This window comes from Motacilla alba, chromosome 23 (genome assembly GCF_015832195.1).
Source record: "Motacilla alba alba isolate MOTALB_02 chromosome 23, Motacilla_alba_V1.0_pri, whole genome shotgun sequence".
NCBI lineage: Eukaryota > Metazoa > Chordata > Aves > Passeriformes > Motacillidae > Motacilla > Motacilla alba.
In genome coordinates this window covers 193,964-219,854 of record NC_052038.1, presented here as the reverse complement: position 1 = coordinate 219,854, position 25,891 = coordinate 193,964, and the positions used below count along the sequence as shown (strand labels likewise).

The 25,891-nt window shown below is 44.8% G+C and overlaps 1 protein-coding gene across 39 annotated transcripts in view; it reads right to left on the bottom strand.

Moving 5' to 3' along the window:
* Nucleotides 1-25,891, bottom strand: part of EPB41 (erythrocyte membrane protein band 4.1) — a 110,848-nt gene that overhangs the window by 21,510 nt on the left and 63,447 nt on the right. For 10 of the 39 annotated variants that reach the window (XM_038160742.1, XM_038160743.1, XM_038160763.1 and 7 more), the window contains 16 exons: nt 24,288-24,392; nt 21,231-21,273; nt 19,220-19,295; nt 18,543-18,761; nt 16,258-16,345; nt 15,568-15,720; nt 14,685-14,782; nt 14,177-14,349; nt 12,519-12,635; nt 11,131-11,259; nt 8,110-8,315; nt 6,226-6,282; nt 6,064-6,108; nt 5,238-5,300; nt 2,121-2,300; nt 142-192 (listed from right to left, as the gene is read on the bottom strand). In XM_038160742.1, coding sequence (XP_038016670.1) covers nt 142-192; nt 2,121-2,300; nt 5,238-5,300; nt 6,064-6,108; nt 6,226-6,282; nt 8,110-8,315; nt 11,131-11,259; nt 12,519-12,635; nt 14,177-14,349; nt 14,685-14,782; nt 15,568-15,720; nt 16,258-16,345; nt 18,543-18,761; nt 19,220-19,295; nt 21,231-21,273; nt 24,288-24,392 — 1,803 coding nt within the window. The remainder of the gene's footprint in view (nt 1-141; nt 193-2,120; nt 2,301-5,237; nt 5,301-6,063; nt 6,109-6,225; nt 6,283-8,109; nt 8,316-11,130; nt 11,260-12,518; nt 12,636-14,176; nt 14,350-14,684; nt 14,783-15,567; nt 15,721-16,257; nt 16,346-18,542; nt 18,762-19,219; nt 19,296-21,230; nt 21,274-24,287; nt 24,393-25,891) is intronic. The other 29 variants (XM_038160744.1, XM_038160746.1, XM_038160768.1 and 26 more) reach the window with 17 other exon arrangements.

Sequence of the window (25,891 nt, the reverse complement as noted above, 5' to 3'; positions counted from 1 at the left end):
CTCTGGGTGTGAGTTATGAAACTACTTCATGTAGCCAAAAAAAAAAAAAAAAGTTATCCAGCAGCTGCTGTTGAGTTTTTGCTCAGTGCCATTGCAATAGCAAGTCTGGTTCAGAAGCACAGATCAGAGCAGCAGCTTTACCTCAAGCCCACCAACCTGTCTCTCAGAAGATGGGACAGTGACTTTCTTGACCTGGACACACAAAGCGTGTTAAGGTTCAGTTGTCTCATAACAGAACACGCAGGAATAGCAGGAATAGCACTTGACAAAGTGGTCCTTGTCAAAAAACCCTTCAGCCACTAAGGCAGGGTGAAAGTACCATCATGAACAGGAGCAATGGCTTTGCACCATGATTTACAATCCTTAATTACCATCTGATTTATGATCCTTCAACACATGCAGGTGAGGGAAAACTTTCTCCCCAGTCAGTGCTTGGGGAAGATGCATTTCTGGAGGCTCATAGCAGACACAGCAACCTCAGAGTGAGATAATTTCAAGGAGAAACAGATTAAGAAGGAACTTCCAGAAATGCAAATCTAGGGCTGACACCAATTCTGGAGTGCTGCAGACCCACTGCCACCATAGGTGGGACAAGCCCACACCACCCAGTTATGGTAACCAGCAGCCCTCCAAGGTCTCAGTGTGGTCACCTTGCAAGAAATTCTTCATAAAAACCAAGGATAACATTCTTGAACTGCAGTTGTAGAGCTTGAGAGCCTCTGCTCTGTCCCACTCACTGGGCATTGTGAGCAGAGCTCTGCTGCCCACACTCCTGAGGAATCTATGCTGAGGCTCAGCCACAGAGGGTAAAGTCTATCCATGGTCAAACAAGGTAATCCCAATGACAGGTTGCCCACAAAAGCAGTGGCTGCCCCTGGATCCCTGGAAGTGTCCAAGGTCAGGCTGGATGGGGCTTGGAGGAACCTGGAACAAGCAGAAGGTGCCCCTGCCCATGGCAGGGGAGGGATGGGAGGGGCTTTAAGTTCCCTTCCAATTGAAACCATTCTGAGATTCTGTAAAAACCAACCCTGAGTAAGTTCATTTTGGGGATCTCATTTTTCTAGTAGGCAAAAAAAGCCCTTTAGCTGTCCTGGCTTTACTCCAAGCTTTGAGGAGCCTGTAGTAAACTTGGTGTTAAACCCCTCGTACATGTACCCCCCTCTATCCACTGAAAGATTATTTCCTGATTATTAAGTATCTGCCTTGTTTGAACATGAAATACTAGTTCATCTGCAGGGCTGTGGGAAGGAAGGGGAAAAACCGGGCTTTCAACCAAGAGAGTCTTCAATTGCCACCACTTGTAACCAGGATGCAATTTTTCTGTTGTAATAAGAAATTGCATTTACCATTTAAAAGACTGATTACCACAGGCACTAACTACAGTTTTACTCGCAGATTTCAAATCTGAGCCAGTTGCCACCAGTATGACACAGAGATGTCTGTTAGCCAAGAAGAAACCAGCTGGTGACTGGCTTTTCCTTGAAAAATTACCATTTTAAGGAAATTAGCAGAGAAACTGTGAGTGTATGTGGTTACTAACACACAGTTCCTGGAAGAAGGGAGATTCTCATCATGTTTGAACAGCCCTGCTGTGGCCACCCGAGGAGTCTTCTCAAAGCCTCCAAAGCAGATCAGCACCTGGAGCTCCTAATGCAAGTCTAAACTCAATGACATACCAGATTAACTGGAGAATAAAATGATTTTGGAAACATCATCCCATCCCAGTGCTTCTCCACTGGGTTATCTGCAATGCTATCTCTGAAGTAATAATTTAGGTCTTTGGATATTGGGTTTGTCAGGGTTTTTTCCACATTTTGGGGAGATCCAGGAATGACCCAGTCCCCAAACCAGCCATGGGAAGTGCTCTCTAGCATCTGACATTGACAGCAACACTAGGAAACGTAGTTTTCCATCAATACCAGTTAAGGAATTCTTACATCCTTCTCTACCAAAAATCACATTTTTATGATACTATGACTAAAGCTTCGATTTTCTCAGAGAACATTCTACATGTTACAAGTCAATACTAACCATCAAAATTGAAAATAAGCAGAAGCTAAGGGGAGCTGAATCCCACACTGCAATGCTGCCCTTGGAACACCCCATGCCGAGGTACTCACTCCATCTGCTCCCGTGGGAATCTGCCCATTGACGTTGAGGCTTCGGAAAGGGGAGTGGGTGGACAAACGTTTGTCCCACTCACTCGGCCGAGGCTCTGGGACGGACTCCATGAAGTTCTTCTTCAGCTCACTGATGTTGGCATGGTGCTTCTTTATTTCTTCCTGGGTCTTATCTAGATCCTATCAGCAAAAGGACAGGATAAGTGAAGGGACATGGAGAGACCCGGGACTGCCTAAGCTGTGCTTAGCAAAGCTGCACTTAACAGAGCTACTGACAACTTCCCAAACTGTGCTCACACTGCAAACACATAAAGGGAGCATCCTCTCTCCTCCTCTTTGATCAATTGGGATAAACTGCAAGCCCAGAACATGGTCTTGTCCAGCAGCGGGACATGCCAGTGGTTTATATCAAGCTACACCAAACCAGGCGACAGCTGAGCTGGAATATAATGGATTTTCCCAAAACAGGATTTTTTAAAGTTGCCAGACTATGTTTCTTTGGGTTATTTAATTTAACATCTTTAAATTTTGCATGTTTGCTTTCTTTACCCTCTGCTAGCCTGAGTATTTCCAGGTATTAATATAATTGATGATAAAGAAAATGTTTTCTCAATTTTATTTATTCGCTTCATGCCTGTTTCTCTTTTTTTCTAGCAGAAATTATCTTTGTTTCCAGAATATCCCCATTACCATTTTTTCCATTCCCTCTCATCTCATCCCTCCAGGAGCTATCATAGGCAGTTTTAGACTTCAGAAACAAAGATGAGATAATTTTTTTTTGAAAAAAATCAAACTGAAAATTTATTTTATGTTGGATCAATCAAGAAACTCCTGCTAATTTTTTTCATCTGGAAAAAGTCAGATTTTTACTGTTTGATGCCAGTTTATAGCATAAACACACATACTTCAAGGCAACTCAACTTGTTAAAAATAGTTCTTCCTTGCAAGCAAACCAGAGGCTCTAGAAAGGAAAGCTTTTGCAGAAGGCAAACAACTTTCAGGATGGGGCCAAAAAGCAGGAAGAAAAGGGGAAATCAAGGTCAGTAAAAGCATCACCAGGAAATTTCACTCTTTTTGTGCTTTTAGGTTTTACTCAGTCCATTGATTTTAGAAGATGGGACAGCAAATGCATCCCTGAAGGAGGGCCCTCCCAAAAATCTCAATTCCTGCAACTCACTGAGGACACATCACCCTCCCTCCACAGGGCTAAACCCCAAATGCCTCTTTAACAATATTTACTTTTTTGGCACAGTTCTGGGGGGAAAATAACAAAGTTTGGCTTCTATCCTAGATGAAAGTATAAGGCAAGTGCCTGTTAGGTAGGAAAAAAACATAGAAATGAATCTGCTGTGGACTCTGGGGTAAATTCCTGCCTGGTCCAAGAACCCTGCAGCTGCTCCTGGCTCAGAGGAGAGAGAAGGACCACCTTGGCTTCCCAACACTGCACAGGAGCAGGGCCTGGGAGGGCTGGCAGAGGAGCCACAGCCACGAGGAGCTACGTGGAGCCGGGTCTGGGAAGCACCTTGAGGAGCCAGCTTGCTCAGCATCACCCCCTTCCTCCTGTTTCACCCTTTCTGCAGGAAGCTGGTGCTTGCGGAGCGTTAAAAGGCTTTCAGTGAAATCACCAGGCAGCTTCAGGAGGGTGAGGTCTGTCAGGAAAATATCTGATCTGCCAAGTGCATGGATTAAAAAAATAAAGGTAATAAAGGGGGTGAGCTGCTGGGTCAGCCCAATTGCAGGGGAGGGCTGGAGCACCTGCAACAGAACTGTGGGAAGGGGAGTAGAGACGGAAAGGGCTTGGAGTCAAGTATTGCACTGATGGGAAAAAAGAGGTTAGAGGCAATGACAAAGCTCTGTTTGGGGCTGGGGAATCGGAGCTGCTTGAATTGGGTGAAAAAGCAACAGGCACAGTCTTCAGAGCACTCCGGCGGCAGCCGAACTCTGCCTATCATGTGCAGACCCTTCACTTGTCACTCAAAGCTCTATGTTGTAGCAGTCAAAAAAAAACCAAACAACCAAACCAACAAACCCCAAGAAACCCACACAGAAACTGCAATACTTTGAACATTCTGATGAGAAGGCAGTTAGTACACTCCACTTTCAAGAGATATCACCAGGGAAACCCTACAAGCTGCTGGTGCTGCAAGTTTGAGTAGAAGCACGTAACACAGGACCAGAGTATCAGAAGCCACAAAACATCTCCCATAACAGAGTGTATTAACGAAAATAAAATATATGATTGGCATGGTCTGTTCTGAGACTGAGCTTAGGTGAAAACAAGTGGAAAGGGCTTCCAAATCCAAAGGAAGGAGTTGTAATGTGGAAGGATGAGTCACCCTTGACCACTGAGCCTCTCTATCAGATCCAGAGGGACCTGGCACTGAGGCAGGATGAGGCCCAGGGGTGATGAGGTGATGCAAGGCCAAAAAAGGCTGGGAAGAGGATGGAAAAGCTGTAAACACCACTGCAGCATCCAAAAAGATCCCTCCTGCCTGAAGCAACACGGATATTGTGGTGGCCTGGACAATTTCACAGAATCCTGGAAGGGTTTGGGTTGGAAGGGAACTTAAAGCCCATCCCAGTCTCCCCCTGCCCTGGGCAGGGACAACTTCCACTATCCCAGCTTGCTCCAAACCCCATCCAACCCGGCCTTGGGACACTTCCAGGGATCCAGAGACAACCACAGCTGCTCTAGGCAATCTGCCCCAACTTCACCAGCAGCTTATCCTGAATTTTGTATTTTCACAGACTGGCTTTTCCCCCAGGAAAATAATTTGTTTCAAGCAGTGAAAAACTGGTCAATGAGCCCAGCACTACAATCCATGACCCCCTGAGCAGCCAGTGGGTCCCAGAGCAGATCTGAGCACTGCCAATCATGTATTTTGGGGAGGTATGAGAGAACGAAAGTCAGAAGAGGAAGAAGGAAGAAGGCCTGCACATCATCATGTTTACTGTCACCATGCAGAAGAAGCATAATTTAAAAATCAAATCAAATCAAAAGATCTTTCATGCAAAAGCATGCAAAAACAAGGGCAGCAGCAGAAGAGGAAGAAGCTCAGCGCAGATGCAGAAGGTTTAGCAAATGCAACTCAAAAAAAGCTTCAAGTTCATACAAACCTCCAACATTAAATTGCTATGCCTGATATAAATGTTTTCACCATCTAGCCTCTTTGATCTCTTCTGTGAAAATGAAAGAAAAGGGGGAAACAAAACAAAACAAAAAAAAAAAAAAGCACAAAAAATTAAAACGTTGATCTTGTGGGATTGATAAATCGGCAAATTAAAAAGTTAACTCAGCGTTGGGAGTGCAGCGCTGTGGCAGCATGGGGTGGGAATTCCCGCTGGGAACGGGGGTCGGGCTCATGGAGAATGGGTGATGCAATGAGTCCTTTAAAGAGACAGCTCCCAGGGGGCCTTGGCTCTGGCCACAAAGAGACAATTCCTGGTTTTCTGTGGAAGCCTCGCAGAGTCACCACACCAGGTTCCTGAGAGATGCAGATCCACCCCTGAGTTTGAGGCTGCACTGCATGGGGGGACTTTTACGAGGTCCCAATGTGCACAGCAACTGCACCTTAACCACTTTCCCATTTGGATGTTTCCCTATTACTTAATCAATACCAAAGAAGCTTTCTCCTGATTTTTGATTTGCATTTCCTGCAATGCAGGCTACATTTAGTTTCTAACTAAATTTGTTACAGAGAAGAAATTTCATAAATCAAACCACGTGTGTTTCTTTTGAACATTCAACATGCGTAATTTCAGCAATGAGGTTGTCTATGGGACAAAAAGCTATTAATTTTCAAATCAAGTATTTGACAGTTTAAAGAAAACCAACCCCCCAACCCAAAGCCCATGAAGAAATTGGAGCACTGTCTTTTTAAACAGGTTACATATGCATGAATGATATGTCAAATTTGGCCGGTGAAAGGGTAAAATGGCTAACCTTCCTCATTCTTATCAGCTCTTCCTCTTTTTCTGCAGGCTGCTGCTGTTGGGCAGTGATAAAAAAAAAAAAAAAGAGTTGTTGGTTCATTTAACTATGTTGAACCTTGGTTAAAAAAAAAAAAAAAAAGTGAGCAACCTAAACTGAATTATTAGCACAAACCTGGGGCTGGGCACCATTCGTGGTGGGGACTGTGACCTCAGTGTGTGTTTTCCTCACCTACATTTAAGAAATAAATTGGTAAAAACATTTCTTGTTAGTAGATTTGTTTCAAGAAACCATTTAGTTTCCAAACACAGCTGCATAAAGTTGGTTTTGAAGTGCTAGGGGAACATGCAAAAACCAACATGCAGCCCTGGGCAGGGGTTAATGACACAGCAGCTCCCCAGCACTTTGTTAGTCAACAGCATGTTAAATAATTCCTCCAGCTTGAGAATTATTTGTATTTGAAACCAGTGCTCTCCAGTGCTTCTGAAGAAGGGCTTCCCACTTGCATTAGGCTGGTCAGGCAATGTTTTCAAATGGCATCTGCAGCTGGATCTCCCAGTGAAAATCCAAACAAAGCAACATGCTCAAATTAAAATAGACCTTCTCAAAACCAGAAATTATTGGTTGTATCGCAGGTATTACGTTGGAGGAGGCAGTAAGAAAAGGCATAGTCACAAAACCAAGCCTGACATCACAAATTAGGTTCTTTCCTGTCCATAAGTAGAGAGCCAAGATTGTCTTAACACTCTAAGGGAAGTATTTTAGGGAAACTAGATTGCCATGTACTCTGAAGGCAAAAGCATCAGTGGGTATTAAAAGAAGTGATGCAGCTCCACTGGAGAAACAGAAATTTAGTATGTTCAAATCCACATTTTCCTCCCACATCTATGTTTAAAGGGGAAAAAAATCAAATGTTTAAGCATTTAGGAAAAAAACCTGTAATAAGTAAGATGGCATAAGTAAAATTTCCTCGTTCTCAGGGTAACATGAGGGAGGGGGAGCAGCTGGGCAGGAACAGCAGGGCAGGATCTCTGTGCTCTGATTCCCACCCCACAGTGCCAATCTGAAGTTCCTTTCAGCAGTTTCATTTAAAAATTACTGTTCATGCAGGCCATGGAATTTTTTGAAGCAACTGCCCTTTCTTCACCTCCATCTCCAAACCTTAATTAAGAGGAATCTTCCCTGGAGATACTCACACAAGACCCACTGTGTGATATGTTTAGAATTATGTGGCTCCAGCAATGCTGAGAACAGCTAAATTTTGGAGTAATGTGAAAACTGTGTCTCAAGGCAAACACTTCTGCTGCACCACTGCAAGGTTTCAATAAGTCAGTAATATCTGCTGAATATTAAGGACACTGTAAAGCAGCAATAATTTTGCACATTATTTCAACTTCTTAGAAGAGCACACATGTATCAACCCCAGCAAAGAACTCAGACATTTATAGAAAGATCAAATAATGATTAAAAGTACTGAATTTAAACAATAAACTCCCCAAGGTCTCACCAGTGCCATTTTCAACTAAAGTTTAGTCCAGTTTGCAGCACTGTATTACCAGCTCTCCCAGCAAAAGCCTATCAGGGTGAAAAACACTCTGGCACTGGGCTGCAGACCAGATCCACTATCACCGATTTCACTGGAATTCCCTCCTGCTGTCATACCAGGAATCAGGGGGCACAGCCTGGCCATGGGTGAGCTCTGAACTCTAGTTCCATGATCCCGTGCAGCTCTTGCCAGTGTTTTTAACCACCCATCAGCAGGCTGCACTTGCTTTGACTACAACCACCAATACCTGACTGCCCTGGAGCTCCTTCTTCCACCGAATGTCACAGCTGGAATTTCCCTGGCACCCAGACCCCTGTGCCTGCTCCCACCCAACACTGAGGGATGAGGGATCATCCTCATCTCCCAGGATGAGGATGATCCTGAGGGATCAGGGACAATGATGGATGAGGGATCAAACCCCTCATCTCCCAGGACAGAGTTGCTGCTTTGGGGTGACCTTCTTGAGCGATGCTCCAGCCTAGCTCTTCCCAAGAGACTCCGCTCTGACCTACCTTTGAGGCATCCACTGGCTCTTCGGGTTTCTCCAGTGGAAATTCTTCACGTCTCACATCAGATTTTGCTGTTTCCTTCCCTACTTTAGATGTGGCCACGTCCTTCACAATGGACTTAGCTGGGGCTGGCTCTGCAGGGTGGCTCTGAGCGATGGCTGGGGCTGAGGTAGGCCGGGGACTCCGTTCTGGGGTTATCACAGCCACTGCTGAGAATGGGGAACAGACAGGGACGAGGTTCAGAGCAGGTAACTTTTCAAAGGATTGTGCAAAGTAAATGACAGTGTTGTCATTTAAAAAGAAAGGGAGAAGGAGGAGGAGGAGGATGAAAAAAAAAAAGCTAAAAGAAATAAAGATGTTGAGCAAAGCAGCTTGTGCATTTAGTACAGGAGAGTTGAGATTATTTTCCTGACGGTTTAAAATAAAATCAAATAAAACCCCATACCAGATGGTTTACAAAAAGCAAGCTTGCACTCTGCAGAGAAGCCACACCAGAAAGGCAAATCTATTTTTGACATTGTGCCATCAATTTTTGGGTCCTTTACACACAACTGACATGGACTCCATTCCAATGCAACTAGAAAAGACACAGTGTGAGGAGTTCTGTACCCATGGGCATCTCCTCACACAGAAACAGATGGCTTCTGGAAGAAAAACACAGGCTTTTACCACCACCCCCACCCCTTCCCCAAAAACAATCAACAAGCATTGCTCCAGCAAACTTCTCAACAACTTCCCGGTGGGTTTCAAGGCAGGCTGGGGCTGTGTGTCTGAGCTGGATATCTTCAAGACAGCACAGTGGGCAGATACCCAGCACCTCCAGGCCAGTGACAGTGCAGAAATGAACAGAACAGCATGCTGCCAAAAATCATCTTTTCAGAGGATAACATTTGTGAATACAAGCACTAGGTCCACACAAAATCAACTGCCTACTTCAGTTCCTGATTTGCCCAACCCCAAGGAAATAGTCAAGCCAAAGCTGTGTGACAAAGCAAGCCCAAATTAATTTCCTGTGTGCACCTAGGTATATAATGAGCTATTTGGTTCTCCTGGTGTTGGTTTTTAGGGATGTTTCACTAAAAAGATACCCTGTCACATAAAAGAATATCTTTGATGTGATCTCACATTCCCAAAATCACAGTTTGCAGCAGGACTATACTGTGTATCATATTCCAGCCAACATGAGGTCACTCGTGTCCAGCCAGTCACCCACAGAAAATTTGCTGTTAAAATAAAAATTGTAATTTCAAGCAACTCCTTAGTAAGAATTCCTCATGTACTGAAAAGATAACAACATCTCATCCGTGTCTTAGTAAAATATGTAGAGAATAAGGTGTCCATGGGGCCAAAAATGTACAAGGTGGAGGCAAAAAAAGAATTTTTTTTTTTGATTTCTGAATTTCCAGAGACTGGAATGACACTTGCAAGACAAACTCCTGGACATCACATCCTGTTGTAAACAACCTTAAAACCCACCCCATCACTGCCAGCTCCACTCCCTCCCTGCTCCTTGGCACAGCAGTTCATTTCTGTGACCCAGACACTGTGTTATCCTCTTCAAAGGACAATCGGTGCTGTGTCCCAGTGTATTCATGTCACGGAAGCAGTGACAGCTGCTGGGAAGGTTGTACAGAGGTGAGATGGCAGGGATGGCTGGGATGAGGAGGATGCTGAGAGTGCAAAGCTGTCATTGGGGTGGTACCTGACTCCTTCGGCAATGGCTCTAGTTCTCTCACCACCATAATTTTCTCTTCCTCCTCCTCCTCCTCTTCAACTGGGCTTATCTCAATACTGCCAAGATCACGTTTGGCTAAAAAAGTTATGTATGTGTTAAAATGCCACCTTAAAGAGGAAGCAGCAAAAGAAATATTGCCACCAGTAAATCCGCAGGGCCATCTCTCTTGCTGCTCTCCCAGAGTATCAAGACATGCAGCAAAAATGGTAACAGACACCAAGCTTCTCCTGTGCCATCCAACAATGAGTTCTGGGCTGCCAGAATTGTATTTTAGTTACATTTTCATGATTAACTGCCTTTGATTATTTTAACACATGATTTAAACACAGTAAAAAGCACTGAGATTTAAAACATAGGTTAGAACTGGATGGTTTTTAAGGTCCCTTGCAACCCAAACCATTCCAGAATTCTATGACTGAACACCATCACCATGGACATCACCTCACCAACAGTCCCTACTGGGAGCAGAAAAGCCAGAATGAGGGAAGGTACAGGAGGTGGATGAGAAGGGGCAGCTACAGCAGGAGAGCCTTGGATATGCTCAGGTCTGACACCAGCTGCTGTCCGATCTGCTGCCACAAATCCCGTGGAATACAGGATCACGGAATCTGCTGAGGTGGAAAACACCCAAAGGCTCCATCGAGTCCAATTCCTGGTCCTGCACAGAACATCTCAACAATCCCACCCAGTGCCTGAAAGCATTGTCCAAATGTTCCTGGAGCTCTGGCAGCCCTGGGGCCATGACTCTTCTCCAGTGGTTTTCATAGCAACCGAGGAAACATGTGATGTTCCCAGTTACCTCCTTCTATAGCTTCAATCTCCTCTTCCTGCAACAAATAATCAACTCTACTTTCAATTATGATTAATATGAATCTGTCTGCAGCAGTGATGTTGCTCTGACATCTTTTCCCAACCAGGCAAGCAGTAGCTCCCTAGTGAAGAAATAAAGTGGAATATAGGGAATGTCCAGCAGTCCCAGATCTCATAACCTGACTTCCAGGCACTGTACGCTCTTGCAGCTCAGGGGAACAAACCTCACAAGAAGGGACAGTATGCGAGGAGCTTTAAGAGGCCATTGCACACTCATTTCCACACACAGTCAGGGCATGGCACCCCCTCACTGCACCCAGAGCACCCCTGAAAAGCAGCACACAGCAAAGCCAGGAGTGATTTTAGTGTCAGCAAACACCACCACAACCATTGTAACCTCTGTCCTACAGCACTGCATCACTTCAACCCAGCAACATCAGCACAGGAGCCACTGCCACCAAACACCACTGCAGCTGTACCTGACCGCGACTGCACCAGCTCCACTGACTTTGGCTTGACAAGAGGAACCTTAACGACCTCTACCTTCTCCTCCTCCTCTTCCTCCTCTGCAATGGGTTTCATTTCAAAAGTTTCAAGAGTGTGTTTGGCTAGAAAGAGGTTTGCAGGTGTTAATGGGGGTTGGGGACCCACACAAATACATGATGGTCACCACAGCAAGGAGTGAGGAGATCCTTCTCAATAGCTGGGAACAGCAAGGAGGTTTGCAGGCAGCTCAGTAGTCATTTTCCACCATGGAACTGTGTGCCAGTCCTTTTAGTGCTGTCAGACCCAACAGTGTATTGGATGAGAGGAGGAAAGAACACAAAAATAAGCTTTATGGGCTCCTTGCCCAGGAAAGGAGACATGGGACACATGAACAGTTCTTGAGTGTGGCTAGGAAGGGCTCTGCCTGCAAAGTCTGGAGGGAGGCAGGTGCTGGCTGTCAAAATCCAGGAAAAACACATCCAGACAAAAAAAATCTATCCAAAACCTAGCAGTTTTAATTAAATGTACTTGAGTGATCAACTTCAAATCTACTCTGGTGTCTGAAATTCCCCAACTTCTGCTTTTACAGCATCTGGCTGTCCCTAGCAAGAAATGCTGATTAGTGAGGACTCAAGGAATGCACATGGAGAGGAAGTTTGCCACACTTCATGAAAACTTGATCTAGATACTAGAAAAGCAGTCATGCAGTCAAAAGCAGTAAAGCAGTCAAAAAATTCTGGCTGGTAGGAGGATACTCAAAGTATTTGCATGTGAACTATCTCCAGCCCTAACACAGCACAGGTGGTCACTATCCAAGTGAGTAAGACTGCAAATATTTGCAACACTGCTGCTATGATACACCTATGAGTATTCAATCATGCTGTTGTACCTACACACCTCTTAAGGACATTCATATTTATTAACAGTACCTATTCTAAGAGAAATATAAGCTCCACAGAGCAAAAATGGGTAGCATTTCTCAAACATCAAAAAAAAAATCAACCCAAAATGGCAAGGACGCTCTGGAATGAAGAATTTCAGAAGCTTCACGAGAAGTTTCAAGATCAAAACTTGAAAACTTTAAGTTTTCAAAACCATATATACAAAACTACTGACATTTAACAAGAGAGTTCTCAAGTGCCAGCACATCCTAATCTTTTCCCCACATCCCCACAAGAACTGCAGTCTAGTAAGGTGCAAGGTAGAAATTTAAGGAGTCTTCCAGAGCTGGGCTGTGTCTCCTCTCACTGGGAAACTCTTCTTGCAAAGAAATTAAGAGAGAAAGCCAGCCAATTTGGTGAAAATTGGAAATTGTCAGGAATGAGCATGTAGAGGACAGGAAAGGCACTGCAGAGAGTTTTAGCCACCACCACAGCTATACCTGGCTTCTCTCGCATCTGATCCGCAGGTTTTGGTTCAGGAACCTCAACCACCACCACCTCCTTCTGCTTCTCTTCCTCTATGGTTCTGAACTCAATCTTTTGAGTCGCACGTTTAGCTGAAGAAACGGGGCACATGTTAATGACTGCCCGCATGGCAAAGGCGCAGCTGTCAAGGGGGTAGGAGTGTCACATTCCCAGGCTGCTCTTCTCCCAGCTCTGACATCCAGGTGTAGCACTGCAGCTGTGATTTCTCTACTCATCTGGGGTCATAATGGCATGGTCAACGGGCAACCAGCAGCACTGGTTCCCTCGCTGCTATGCACTGTGCCTGAGGAATCTCGCATGCCCGGACTGCAGGGAAGCTGGAATTTGGCTTTGCTGCCTTATGGAGCTTGAACCATCCCTTCCCTCCAGCTCCATAATATAAAACCCAGGCTCAGGATGTCATTGAGCCCAGAAGCAGGAACAGCCTGGCTGCTGCTGGCCATGGGGTGCTGAGCAGCCCTGGTTCCCCCGGCTGCAGAATAAACTTGAAGGATCAAAGCAGGTCCCTGCTCCATCAGGCAGGTGTCCATGGTGCACAGGGATGCTCCTCTTTCCCTGGATCTTAATACCCTGTGACATAGATCATGTGGACCAAACTTAGGTACTCCCTTTTCCATGCCTCACCTCTTCCACTGCTACCAATTTCTTTTAAAAATCTCAGGGATGAGCCCATCTGACTGACACATCTCAACTCCAACCTGAGCATCACTTTAAGAGACATTGAAAAAGTTTCTATTGTGGCAAAAAAATCTTTCCCTCATGTAAAACCATGGAATTTAAAAAAGTCATATTAAACAAAACAAACAGAATGGCTTAATTCCTGATTTTCTAAAGGAAAATGCTTTGAGATCAAATGAAGAAATATTTTACAAGCAGAACTTAGCCATAAGCCTTCAGCACCTACCTAAATTCTTTTCATCAGTCAGTTCTGCTGCGACCACCCTTGATTTGCATTTTTGTATTGGGTCTGCCTGAGATGGAGTTAATTTACCCATAACAGACCTCACAGTGCTGTGATATTGAGATAAGGATAAAAACTGGGAGAGGTAATGGGCAAAAGTACTGAGCAATGATAGAGAGCAGAATGATCATGGGCAATTCTTGTTGTAATTGTGGTGAAGGCAAAAGGGGTGGATTAGGTGCAAATTGTCCACTTTTGTTCTGTGTTGGGGGAATTTTTGCTTTGGTTGGGTGGTTTTGTTGATGTGAATGAAGGTTATATGATGAATCAGAATTTTCTGAGTTGGAAGGGACCCACAAGGATCATCAAGTCCAATTCAGAATCAGAGAATCACAGAATACTCTGGGTTGGAAGGGATCCATGAGGATTACGGAGTCTAACTTTCACCATTAAGTGAATGGCCAATATGGGGAACAAACTCATTCCTGTGGTGTTATCAGCACCCTGCTCTAACCAACTGCGCACCAATTCAGTCTCCCTACAGGCACGTAATTCCTAAACATGTAAGGGACAGGAACAAGGTCTTGTATTACAGCAACAAGTTAAGCCTGTGTTTTTGTACAGCAGGGAATCCAGGTGTTCCTTAAGGAGTACTTCTGCATCCTGGTGACTCCAGAAGGGAGAGAGAAGACGCAGCAGGGACTGACTCACCTCCGTCAAGGCTCCTGGACGCTCTCTTGCTGGCCGTGCGCTCGAACTGGGGTGCGGGGCGGTCGATCAGGGCGCTCGCCTGCCGCGTCTGCGCCTGCGTCCGGCCACTGTAGCGGAACTTGGAGCCCAGTGCCAGGAACCTGCTCTTTGGGATGGCCTCAGTGGAAGTCAGCCTGAAAGACACACACATTTAAAAATCACACCTCCAAATCCGGGAAGGGCCATGTGAAGAAGAATTAAAATAGAAATTAAAGGAGTCTCTTGCATCCACGTGGCCAAGGAAATGCACATACTAATGATGTCTCACATCTTCATGACCCAAAGATCTCTGTCTTATGGGTCTTACAATGCAGAACTTGCTTAAAAAATTTCCGCAAAATAAACACCTACTGTCCCTGAAATCACTTCTCTCCCATTTTTCCAAAAAGCTAAGGAACAATGTTCATTTTCAATAGTTAAATTCAAGCACTAAGTTACTCAGGGTGAGGCTACTGTTCAGAAAACCCACCTGAAGAAGGTGTGATGTTCAACACATACTTTCCAGAGCTTCTTTGCTGCCCGGTAACTTGGTAGCTTGAACCCAATTGTACTTTCATACTGCTCTTGCTGTGGAAAGCATAAGTTATTTCAGTATAGCAGGAAATAATTGTGGTAAGAGCCCAGTCCCCAGCCCACCACCCTGGTCTGTGTGGCACACACTGCTGAACTTGCCCCACAATGTGCATCAGGACCTCAGGTCAGAGGAAAGAGAGGGCTTGGCCACTAGCCCAGGCATCCCTCAGGATGCAAAGGGATTTGCAGAGCAACATGCCGTGCGTTTATGCCCCTGTCATACTGCTCAGCTGTCGGCTGAGGTCAAACACTGACCTCCCTGCAAGGCTGGATCATGGCAGTCAAAGCAGGAGAAGGAGGAAGAAGAGGAAAGAGGTGGATTGCCATTGTAGCCTCTCTCCCTGATGTAACCAGGCTGCTCCAGGGATTTCCCCATTCATGAGAGGCAGCACCAATGCATCCATTCCCTACTTCCTGCACTTAGATGAAAATCTAATTCTAATTTTTAATTATTTTCTTTGAATGCAAGCAAGACAAAGAGCCATTGTCTTGCTCTGTTTCCAAAAACTGAGTTTGTTCTGCCCCAATTTCATCTGTCAACCTCCCACGCCTTTCTCTGGATGCTGGGAATACCCAGTGCTGCCAGGAGGTGGTGCTGGATGACACGTAGTTACACTGTCACCAGCTGGCTTGGAGCTTCAGCTGGGATCAGACACCTCGATGTCAAACGTTCCCGCAGAGAAGAGCTCGACCCTGCCCCACTCCGTTCCAGGGACACACACACAGTGACGATCCCAAGGAAACAGAGGATGACAGGAGCCCACAGGAGCCAATCGTACCTCCCCCGGCCGAATCTTTATGAAGAAGCTGCTGCGTTTGTAGGAAATCTTCAGGACTTTGGGCCATGGGAAGCGGTTGATTCTCAGTTTATCTTTGTAAACAAGAAGGCCACTGGAACAGACTCCCAGAGTGATATCCACTCCTTCCAAGTCCTGGGAATGCAGATGAGGATTTAAGCAGTGTCAGGTTTATGAGCTTCATGTCAACAGCTGCCTTCCAAATTATCCCTCTAGTCTTCCCATAAATTCATCTCCCCACCACCCAGATTCCAGCTCCCAGCTCCATGGCCAGCCTTCCTTTTCTTTCACACTTTTCCTGACAACCTCCTCCCTCCTCCTGATCTCTCTTGTTCTGCTGGTTGCCCAAAGGGCTCATCAAGAGCCCATCTCGCATTTCCTGGAGCACAGAGGCTCATATGGCAGGGAATATATATTGTATTCTAAGTTACTCAGAGAAAAGACCCGTCTATACCAGGAGCTTTGGAAAGTTTCCCGTGACATATAAATAATAAGCAACCACAAACAATCACTTCTCTTGGAGGATGCCTGAGGCATTCCTGTTATATGTCAGTATTTCCGTACTTCCTCTCTTTCCAAAGGAGCTTCCCAAAACAGATAAACTTGCTCCTGCAAGGGAAGGATAATCAAATTACAAAATCCACAGGTAGGAGCACACATGCTGGTTCTCACCTTGGCTTGGTGAAGGTCAACTCCATACATAGACAGCTTTTTTGCATTTTCAAGAAATTCCAGGTCTGCTTGGGCTGGAGTCATGGATCTGCAGAAAAAGAAAGGGATTGGTATTCTCAAAACTGTTGTTTTTAAGAGGAGACAGATCAGACTTCATGAAATTCATTAGATTTTCTTTTGCTTTTAACACAAACAAATCTGTGCCCAGATAATGAATTATGAAATCACTCTTACTGCCCAGATTTGTGCTTTGAGACATCCCAATAACATGGCTGCACTTTATTCCTGTGAAGCTGTAAAGAAACTAGAGAAGGAAGTGAGGAAAAGCAGTGAGGGGACAAAACTTGATTCAGCAGAAGAAACCCAACTGAGCAAAAGGTGATAGGTCCTATTCCCCACAGACTTCCCCAAACCCAGCTATTGTTCTCCAACCAAACACACGGACAGCTGAAACCACTCAGCAGAGATTCCAACCGGGGGACCAGATGAATGAGGGGTTTTCTGGGAACAGATGGTGCCCTGTCTGCAGGACTGGCACAATTTAACAAAGACATCCTGATAATGGAGGCCATTATCAACGTTATTGAAGTGTCCCTGTTAATACATTTCTGGTGTATGAGGTACATTAACAGATCTGCTGGGAGAGGATTCAGCTGCATACATTTCATTTTCTACCCTCCTTTGATGTCTTCCTTTCTGAGCACTCACATACATCTTGTGTGTGATGTAAATAGAGGTTTGAGCGGTGGGAGACAGGGCGGTGGGAGACAGGGCAAAGTCCACTGTAAGGACAATCTTGAAGGAAAGGATTGTAAGGACAATCTTGTAGGAAAGCCCCAGGAGCAGTCACCATCTTGATATGTGCCTTGTGCTTTTGCAAATACAGTAGCAGGAGCACGGTTTAGCAGAGATTTCCCTGGAAATGTCCAAAGAACACACAGATGTTACACTTGGGGACATAGTTTAGTGGTGGGCTTGGCAGTGCTGGGTAATGGCTGGACTCAATGGTCTCCAAGGTCTTTTACAACCTAAACAATACCATGATTCTATGATTCCCACTGAAAACCCTCTGAAGTTTAATGTTCGCAAAATATAGTCCAGAAATTAAATGGGGATGTGTTGTTTACTCCTGCACATGCAGACAGATTAAATATAACTACATCTTATACATTAAAGTCTCCTTCTGACGAGGCCATGAATAATTCAGCACTGTGATCCACCACTTCTAGCACAGCAAATGGCCTTTGACTCCAAGTCATGAAGATTGTCAGAGGCCCAGTACTTATTTTCCCTCATTTCCTCTCCTCTCAGTGTAAATGGAGGGGGAATCAATTTAAAATATTGATTTGCAGGCTTGAGTGAGGTGTTGAGTGGTCACAGCCACAGCCCACATCCACCCTTCCCAATGTGCTCCATTCTTTTGCTCCCATCTGCCTGTCAGAAAGTCTTGTCTTTGCTCCACCCTATCCTTTCTAGGAAGATATGTCCAAAATAGGATGAGGAAGAGGTTTACCCTTGAATCTGATACCAGGGAGAGTCTCAGGAGTTGTTCAACCCTACCTGAACCAGACACACCTGCCCAGGTCATGGCTGCAGTAGGAAACACTTACTGCAGGTCTGGATCACCTGGAATCCTTCCACTTCCTTCATTAGGAAATGAATGTTACTCACTAAATGTGGTAGAAGAATGCCCTAAACAGGCTGTAGGCTACAGTGTATAAACAGAGAAACTAGATCAAACTACAATCCAAAATTACATAAATCCCAAAGAAATATATTAAAAAAGGCAAAGGGCAGGGTTAAAACAAGTAAATTTTGCATTTGCACATGAACTTAACCCCACTTTCATGGCTATTCTTTGGGGGGGGGGCGGGGGGAACCCACTTGTTACTAAATAATTGCAAGACTTCCCATCTGCTTACTGAAAACGTAATTTCTTCTTCATGCAGGAAAAAAGAGTTCCTGCTTCTAGAAAGAATTTGTCCAAAGTATTCGATTTTTTGTTAAAAGTTAATGCTCACAGAGTCATCATAAAATCACAGGATGGTCTGGATTGGAAGAGCCCTCAAAGATCATCTTGTTCCACTCCTGCCATAGGCAGGGACAGCTTCCACTACCCTAGGTTGCTTCAAGCACCATCCAACATGGCCTTGAACACTCCCAGGGATGGGACATCCACAGGTTTTCTGTATCTCACAGAGGTGGGGAAAACACCAGAAAATCCCATTATTTCCCTTATTTTGTGTTGCTGTGCACAAACAAGTCCTCCAGCCACCGTGCCTTACCTATATGTTTTATGAAGCTCCACAACCTTTTCTTCAAGCTCTTTTGTCTGGTTTGGGGCCAGTTTGAATTCAGTGATGTAATCTGGGCCATGGAGATCAGGATCATAGTCTCCCAGCTCTGACTGGACAGTGTAGGAACCCAGCAGAGCCAAGGTGGCAAAGGAGCAGGGCAGCCGCCCTGTAAGGATGTCCTGTCTAAGCTGCAGACACAGGTAATACCTGAGGGCAGAAAGGAAAATACTATTCACAGAAACAGAGAGAAATTTATTAACTTGAGGATCAGTCTCTTTTTTTATGCCACTGATGAACATATGACAATGCTTGTTTCCAATTTTTACTTATTGCCAAGGTAAACAGCATGGAGGATTGGGGTATTCAAGGTCACCTCCACTCTGCAAAGGGAGCAAAGGACACCACGACCAGCAAATCTTGGCTTTAGGTAAGAATTTACTTTTCTATATGAACACGCACATGGCAGAGTTATAAATGACACTGCTTTACACATGGACTCCAGTGGAGTGTGGGAGCATCCTCACATCCACTAAAAGCAAACCAAACCCCCTCCAAATGGTGAAGGCATCTGATCTCCTTCCTGAAGGAGAGAAAATCACCTAAATATGAAACATTTCTATTCCCTATCCAGGAGAACATGGCAGTAGGATTCCCAGATAACTCACCTGGTGATGTCCTCTGTTAGCTGGGCAGGATCTGGTGGATAGAACTTGACATTGAAGGTAAAATCCCAGGGGCCTCCTGCAATGACAAGGGAGAGCTTGAGAAAAAAAAAAACAAAAAAACATACTGGGACAGCTTTGTGATGGTCAATTGATACAAAAAAGAGCTGGGAATAGCCAATCTGATTTTCAGAATTTAGCAGATGCAACACTGATTTGATACTGCTTGCTCTCACAGCTGGCTGCAGGTTAACACCTTTGTAAGAGTAAGATGTGATTTCATTTACAGCAGGTAAGAAAAACAGGAGAAAAAATGCAAGGCAGGGAAAATCCCCTGGATTAACCACAACTTGTGACAAAAATAAATTAATTGCTAAGAAGCTCAATGACTGACATGTTTCTTCATTGGCCGAAAAGGGATAGGTTAGGCATAGGCTATAAATTATTGAAGTGGTTGGTTGACCAACTGAATGGGCTTAACCCAAATTTCAAAGTTCAAGGAAGGCTGTGCTAAGTCACTCCTCAGCCTAATGCATTGGGATCAGGTGCTCAGACACAGCTTAAATTTAGCCCAACACAAGCATCAACCTCTGGATGAAGATAGAAAGCACCAAGATAAGAAGAGCTTTTCAAGTCCACACCTAATTGCTTAAATACACCTTGTTGCAAACCTTGTATAGCACCATTACAGGCATTAACTGAGTCAGAATTCACATAAATACACATAGAATCGGCATGATACGTGGTGTGGACAGCCCAGATGACACAGCTGAAGAGGTAACTCTCTTTTCCTTGAAAACAATCCCATTTCCCACTAGAAGCTAGTCCTGAGTGATTTCCATAGTAACATCTCCCCCTGCTGTGCCCTTTAACACTCGTTCAAAATAAGATTTATTTCAGAAAGAGAAGATCTACCCCTGCACTTAACTCACTCAGAAGTTCATCCCAATCTCACACAGGCAACAGGGGAAATGGAGCATTCCTGGATTTACTTCTTATGCAATGCCATAACCGGGACTAAACACAAGGCATGTTGTTTTCATCACACACAGTTCAAAACAAGTGATTCCAAGGTGACAATGAAGGGAGCAGAGGTTACCTAAACCACCACACACTGGTGTCCACACATTCGTATGTACATGCAAAATACCTTCACTTCAAGTAAAATCAAGTAATTTGCTATTCAACCCATCCCCAGGGGTCCAGATTTCACAGCAGGGTGACATTCATTACATTCACTGGATGAATTTTATGGATGGAGCAGCTCCTGCCCTTCACATGCACCCTGCTACTGATTCCAAGAGAAGATGGTAAGACCAGGAGCTTTCCCTACTCCACGGCCTTGCACTGCCCCCCTAATCTGCATTTAATGACACACTTTGTCCTCGGCCTCCCACCAAAAGGATCCAAAAACCAGTATTTTCCTTCCCAGAACTTCTAAAGCAGTCAGACTTGCTCCCAAGAGAAAAAAAAAAGCCTCTAAAACATATTTAATTTTGACACTGTCCTCATCTTGAACTAATTCAGTGCTAGCAGACCTTAGAACACAACTTGGGAGAGCATCTGGTATTTGAGCTGGTATTTCTCAAGCCATTTATCATTCCAGTGCCCCTATTTGGACCCCAAAACAGCCTCAGAGTCCATAAAACCTTGTTCCACAATAAAATTCTGCCTGGGGTCTCCCAATCTCCTTTAGGATTTCAGAGGTTCCCACTGACACCCATTTTTCTATTCTCCAGCAAGGAGCACATCCCCATTTCAGCACTGCATTGACATTGCTTCAGATAAAAACATCTCAAGCTGTTTTGCCAAGGAAATGACATTTTTTCCTCAATCTAGATTAAGAAGATCTTAAGAAGGCCAGAAAGAATGCACAGACTGCTTGAACTTGGGCTGATCCCTGCCAGCCACGCTCACTTGACCTCTCTCCATCCCTGGGCCCCCTGGATGGCTCACCAAAACCACACTGGGAGAAACCACACCCCCTCACACATGATAAATTAAATCTACTTACCATGAACCTGCTTTTTTATTTCTTTGGCAGGATCCAGCCACGTCTGTAAGAGGATAAAAACATTCACAGTTTACCAGACATTCTACAAACACCACAGAAAGCTGAAAATTGCTAAAAATACAGGAAAGAAAAAAAAAAAAAAAAAAAAAGGACAATATTTGACACAAAGGCAGCCATGGAAACTGAAGAGATTCTTCACTACTTTCACTCCAGGCTGTGGTCTCTGTGGGTGTATTTCTATTTCCAACCATTCACCTACCAGGGATTCATAAGGGAGGCAGGAGTAACAAGAGGGGGAAAAAAAAAAAAAAAAGGCAGATTATCCAGGGCTACAAGAACAGAGTATGAGGCATGGCCACAGCCACATCCAGCCACCAGGGGCACTTGTACAACACCTTTTTCCTCCAGAACCCTTAAAAATAGGCAAATAGGACAGATACATTAATTTTAAGCACCCTGTCTCCTTACTTACCCTATTCAGATCAAAGATCACCAAGACTTTCTATTATTAGCTATACTTTTCAATGACCTAATTGCTGAAATACGAGGAAAAACAGCCAATTCCTGAGTAAAGCTGGAATTTTTTACAGGAGTGTGACATCAACTTCATGTCTTTTAACTACGACTCAAGTTTCTAGTATTATCTCTGCTACAAATGTAGAAATATATTTTTCTCCCCTCCACCATAATTTGGGGTTTTGTGGGATGGTGGTGCAGTTTAAGCCTCAAAACACAACTGCTTTTTCCATGGTCTGAGCCTTTCCCTTTACAGGAGTCAGGGCCTGCTGCAGGCACTGGCACTGGGCTAGCAACCCTCCCGGAGAGGTTACATTTAACCACCTCTTCATTTTCACCAGCTCTGAATAGGATTGAGACGTCCAGGTCTCCCAAGGTGAAGGAATTAACTCATTGAATCCCCCAAGCTAATCTCTCCTGACCAGAAGGACACGTAACTTCATGGCAGGGAGACATCAATACTTACATTTAATCTCCTCTTTTTATATGCCTACTCTAACATATAAATGTGGGGATACAAAATCCATTTGAAAGGAAGATTTGCTGTCTTTTTAGGGCCACAGTTTGGAGCACAGCATCTCCATGGCTGAGCTGGTGCCACAACTGCTCGTTACTGGGGTGAGCCCAGGGTGCAGTCATGCATCCCACCCCGCCTGATCCAGCAGACAATGATGGGAACAGCAATTAACAGCACTTTTATCCCACTGGGTCATGAATCAATGGGAAACAAGCCTCCCTTTCAGGGCAATGAGCTCCTTGCTGCTCCATGGTGCTCAGCTGCTCCTGCCACTGTCACAAGCTCCTAATCCCACTGTCACCCTCTGCTATGCCCATGTGGGTAATTAGGTAATTGCTGGTCCTCAGAGAGTTTATTCCCTAAGTATCAAGGTGGAAAATGTCCCATACAACCCTTCCCTATCCAGGAATATACACGTGTATCTCCACCTGCTCTACACAGCTGCAGGTGAGGCGCAGGAGCGCATCCGTGGATCCTATTAACACCATTTCACCTGTGAATCAGTAACTCTGGCAAGGTCTTGTTGGAAGTTACAGCAGGAGAGCTTCAGATTTCAAAGTTCAATGAAACATAATCAGAAAGATTAAAAAAAAAAATTAAAAAAAAAAAAAGGAGTTTTCACCCATCAGAGCAAACCAAACCAGCTTGCTCCACACTGAAGCTGAATAACCCATGGACAGTGGCCTCATCTGCTCCAGCTTCCAGCTCTGGGACACAGATGTGACAAAACAATCTGTTTTCAGTCCCTACAGTTAAAAAGCTGCACAAGCTCTCAGTCCCTGTTGGTTTGGGGGAGTAGGTACATGGCTCTGCTTCCAGAAGAATCAATGCCAAAAGCCTGGGCATGAAAAGAGCAAGTCCAAGGGTCTAGGAAACCACAGAATCATTTAAGAAAGGCCCTCTAAGATCATCAAGTCCAATCATTACTCCCGCACTGCCAAGGTCAGCACTATGCAGTGTCTCTAAGTGCCACATCTATAAGCTTTCTGATCACTTCCAGGGACATTCCACCATTTCCTAGGGCGGCCTGTGCCAAGGGCTTGACAACCCCTTCCAGGAAGGAATTTTTCCTAATATCCAAATGCAGCAGTAGCTGCCCACAGCACACGCAGAAGAAGTTGAGCTGCTCCAGTTACACTCTTTTTTCTCTTAATTGGATCTAAAAGTACACCTACCCCTCCCTCTGCAAGAACAACTCCGATAAAAAAATCCTCTGATATAAAAAATATCCAGGTTATATACATGGAAACACATTTCACATCCAAGAAAACTGGAAGACACCAGAGACTGTAAAACAAAGTAGGAGTTCTGCCTGTCTCAAATAGTGTTATTTTTGGTTGTTATTTTGCCTGTGTATAAAACAATACAAAGTATCTAATGATAGACATCTGTCAGTCAGTAACCTGGACAGAGGGGATTGTTGAAGGTGAAGCACAGGAAGAGTCAGAATACGGACCAACATGACTGGTCTAAAGGACACAGAATTGGGCCCTTCAATTATCTCACTTTTGGCCTTATGAAATAGACCTCGAGTAATTGTTGAGCTAAAGGGTAACCAAGGTCTCAAAAGACACTGCTTGAGTCAAATCAAAGACCTTGAATTGCAACCATGAGTAGGAACTTCGGTAGAGAGTCACATCTGTTCTTCTGCAGGGCAAAGGCTCAACTCCAAGTGCTCTGGATGGCCCCAACCAAACCTTCCCAATGCTGACACGAGTGCCAGGGCAGCCTGACTCCTTCAGCTTTATAACTTAGTGCCATCATTTTGCAGTAAACTAATATAATGACTTTTCTCCAGGTGAAGACCCAAGTTCACTAGGATTCATTCTATGATTCACATAGCTTTTTCATGAAAATCCACACTTCTGTAGTCATTTATTCACCATTTCTTCCTGTGTCATGACTGCAACCCATATTTAGGGAGGACACCAAAACAAGTCTGCAGAGGAGCTTCTGCCCCAATTCCTGCCTTGGGGAGATGATGCAGAAAGAGCTGAATCCCCTCGACACCAGCAGCTGCTTACCCTGGAGGTTGGTGTGTCCCATGTGGCCAAACCAAAGTAGTCTTCTTCTAGCAGATTGAGGTGGTCACAGACTTTTTTAAGTAGATCCTGTCCCTTGGTGTGTTTCTGCAAATAGAAAAAGAAATCCTGTAGGACAGGGCTGGGTTTTGCCTGTCTTTGTTCACAGGAGAGGGGAAGAAGGGAATAGGATCAAACCATACTGTGCGCTATCAGTAAGGAGAAAAAAGGTCCTGAGTAGCTCCAAATCTTACCTCCTGACTGTTTCAGAGCAAGGACTCCTTACAGGAAAGGGCATAAAAATTCCAGAGGCAACCAGATATAAAAATTCCAGGGCGACAACAAGAACCACAGTGGGTCTCCCTCTTCCCACCAGCTCCATGTCTGAAAATCCCCCAAAGCTGGACTTTCCAACACAGCTTAATAGACACCGAGGATCTGTACAGGTTTTCCCTCCCAAGGTACATCTACAGTGCCGGTATTTCCCAGATTCAGGTGTCGATCAAGAGATGAAGTTGCTGCTACAACCTATTCATTTCAGGGGCAACTTGACTTTTCTTATGTTCAGAAAAAACCAAAGCCCATAATTTTCATGGCCTTTCCATCACCCTTCTCTGCTGATGAAAACCAGCTTCTCCCATCTGCCTCGTGTACCCAAAGCTGCTCAGCACACAGCTTCCTACCTCCATAAATACACTTTGAGCAGTCCTATTTCCTCTTTTTCTCTTCCCCAAATCCTGCAGAAGTGAACTGGCCGAGGAACAGACACCCTTTTAGTCCAAAAGCATGAAGGAAAACATCCCTGAGGCATAAAACTATGGCAACCAGAAGCAGCTCATTCCATTGGTGGCTTTGCTAGAAGAAAGTGCACTTCCAGTGACGCAAAATCAGCTTCACTAATGCCCACAGCTCTCCTGTCAGCCATCTCTGCATGGCAACTGCTCCAAGACCCCTGCCTTGTTTTATTCCTTGGCTTTATTTCAGCCTTTCAGCTGTCATGTCCTTTGTGTACACATTGTGACTCTATAGGTAACATAACATATGTGTTAGCCTGGGTATTCCTCAAGGAACTGGCACTGACATAGGAACGAAAAAGCTTCCAGGGCTGTCAGTTGGAAAGGATGCCTGAAAACACTAATTCTCCTTGGATAAAGGCATTTGTGCTGCTCTTTGCCTATACCTTTGCAATTCCTTCCCAATTAAACCTTAATAAACTCTCAAACCACCAGAGCAGAATTAGATTGGCACTAAAGCCAAGGGTGCTTCTCAAGTTAAGAGTCTCACTGACACAGTGGCCCCCCTTACCCTCGGCAGCGTCCATCACGACACTCTGGACCTACAGAGAGACATTTCTCATGTCCTGCTCAAGTCAGGCTCTCCCTGACTCTCCACGGCTCTCCCTCCAACAGTGTCCATGACGGTATCCAAAGGCACGGCTGCAGCAAACTAAAGCACAAAGCCACAACAAGCTGTCCCCGGGACTTGGCGAAGAAATTCCTTGGGGCTGCACACAGTCTCCCTGGCCAAGGGGAAGGTGATGGGGGCAATGATGCTCTGAGCTGATCTCAGGCAGTACCAGCAGCGCCACCATTACACAAACACTCGGC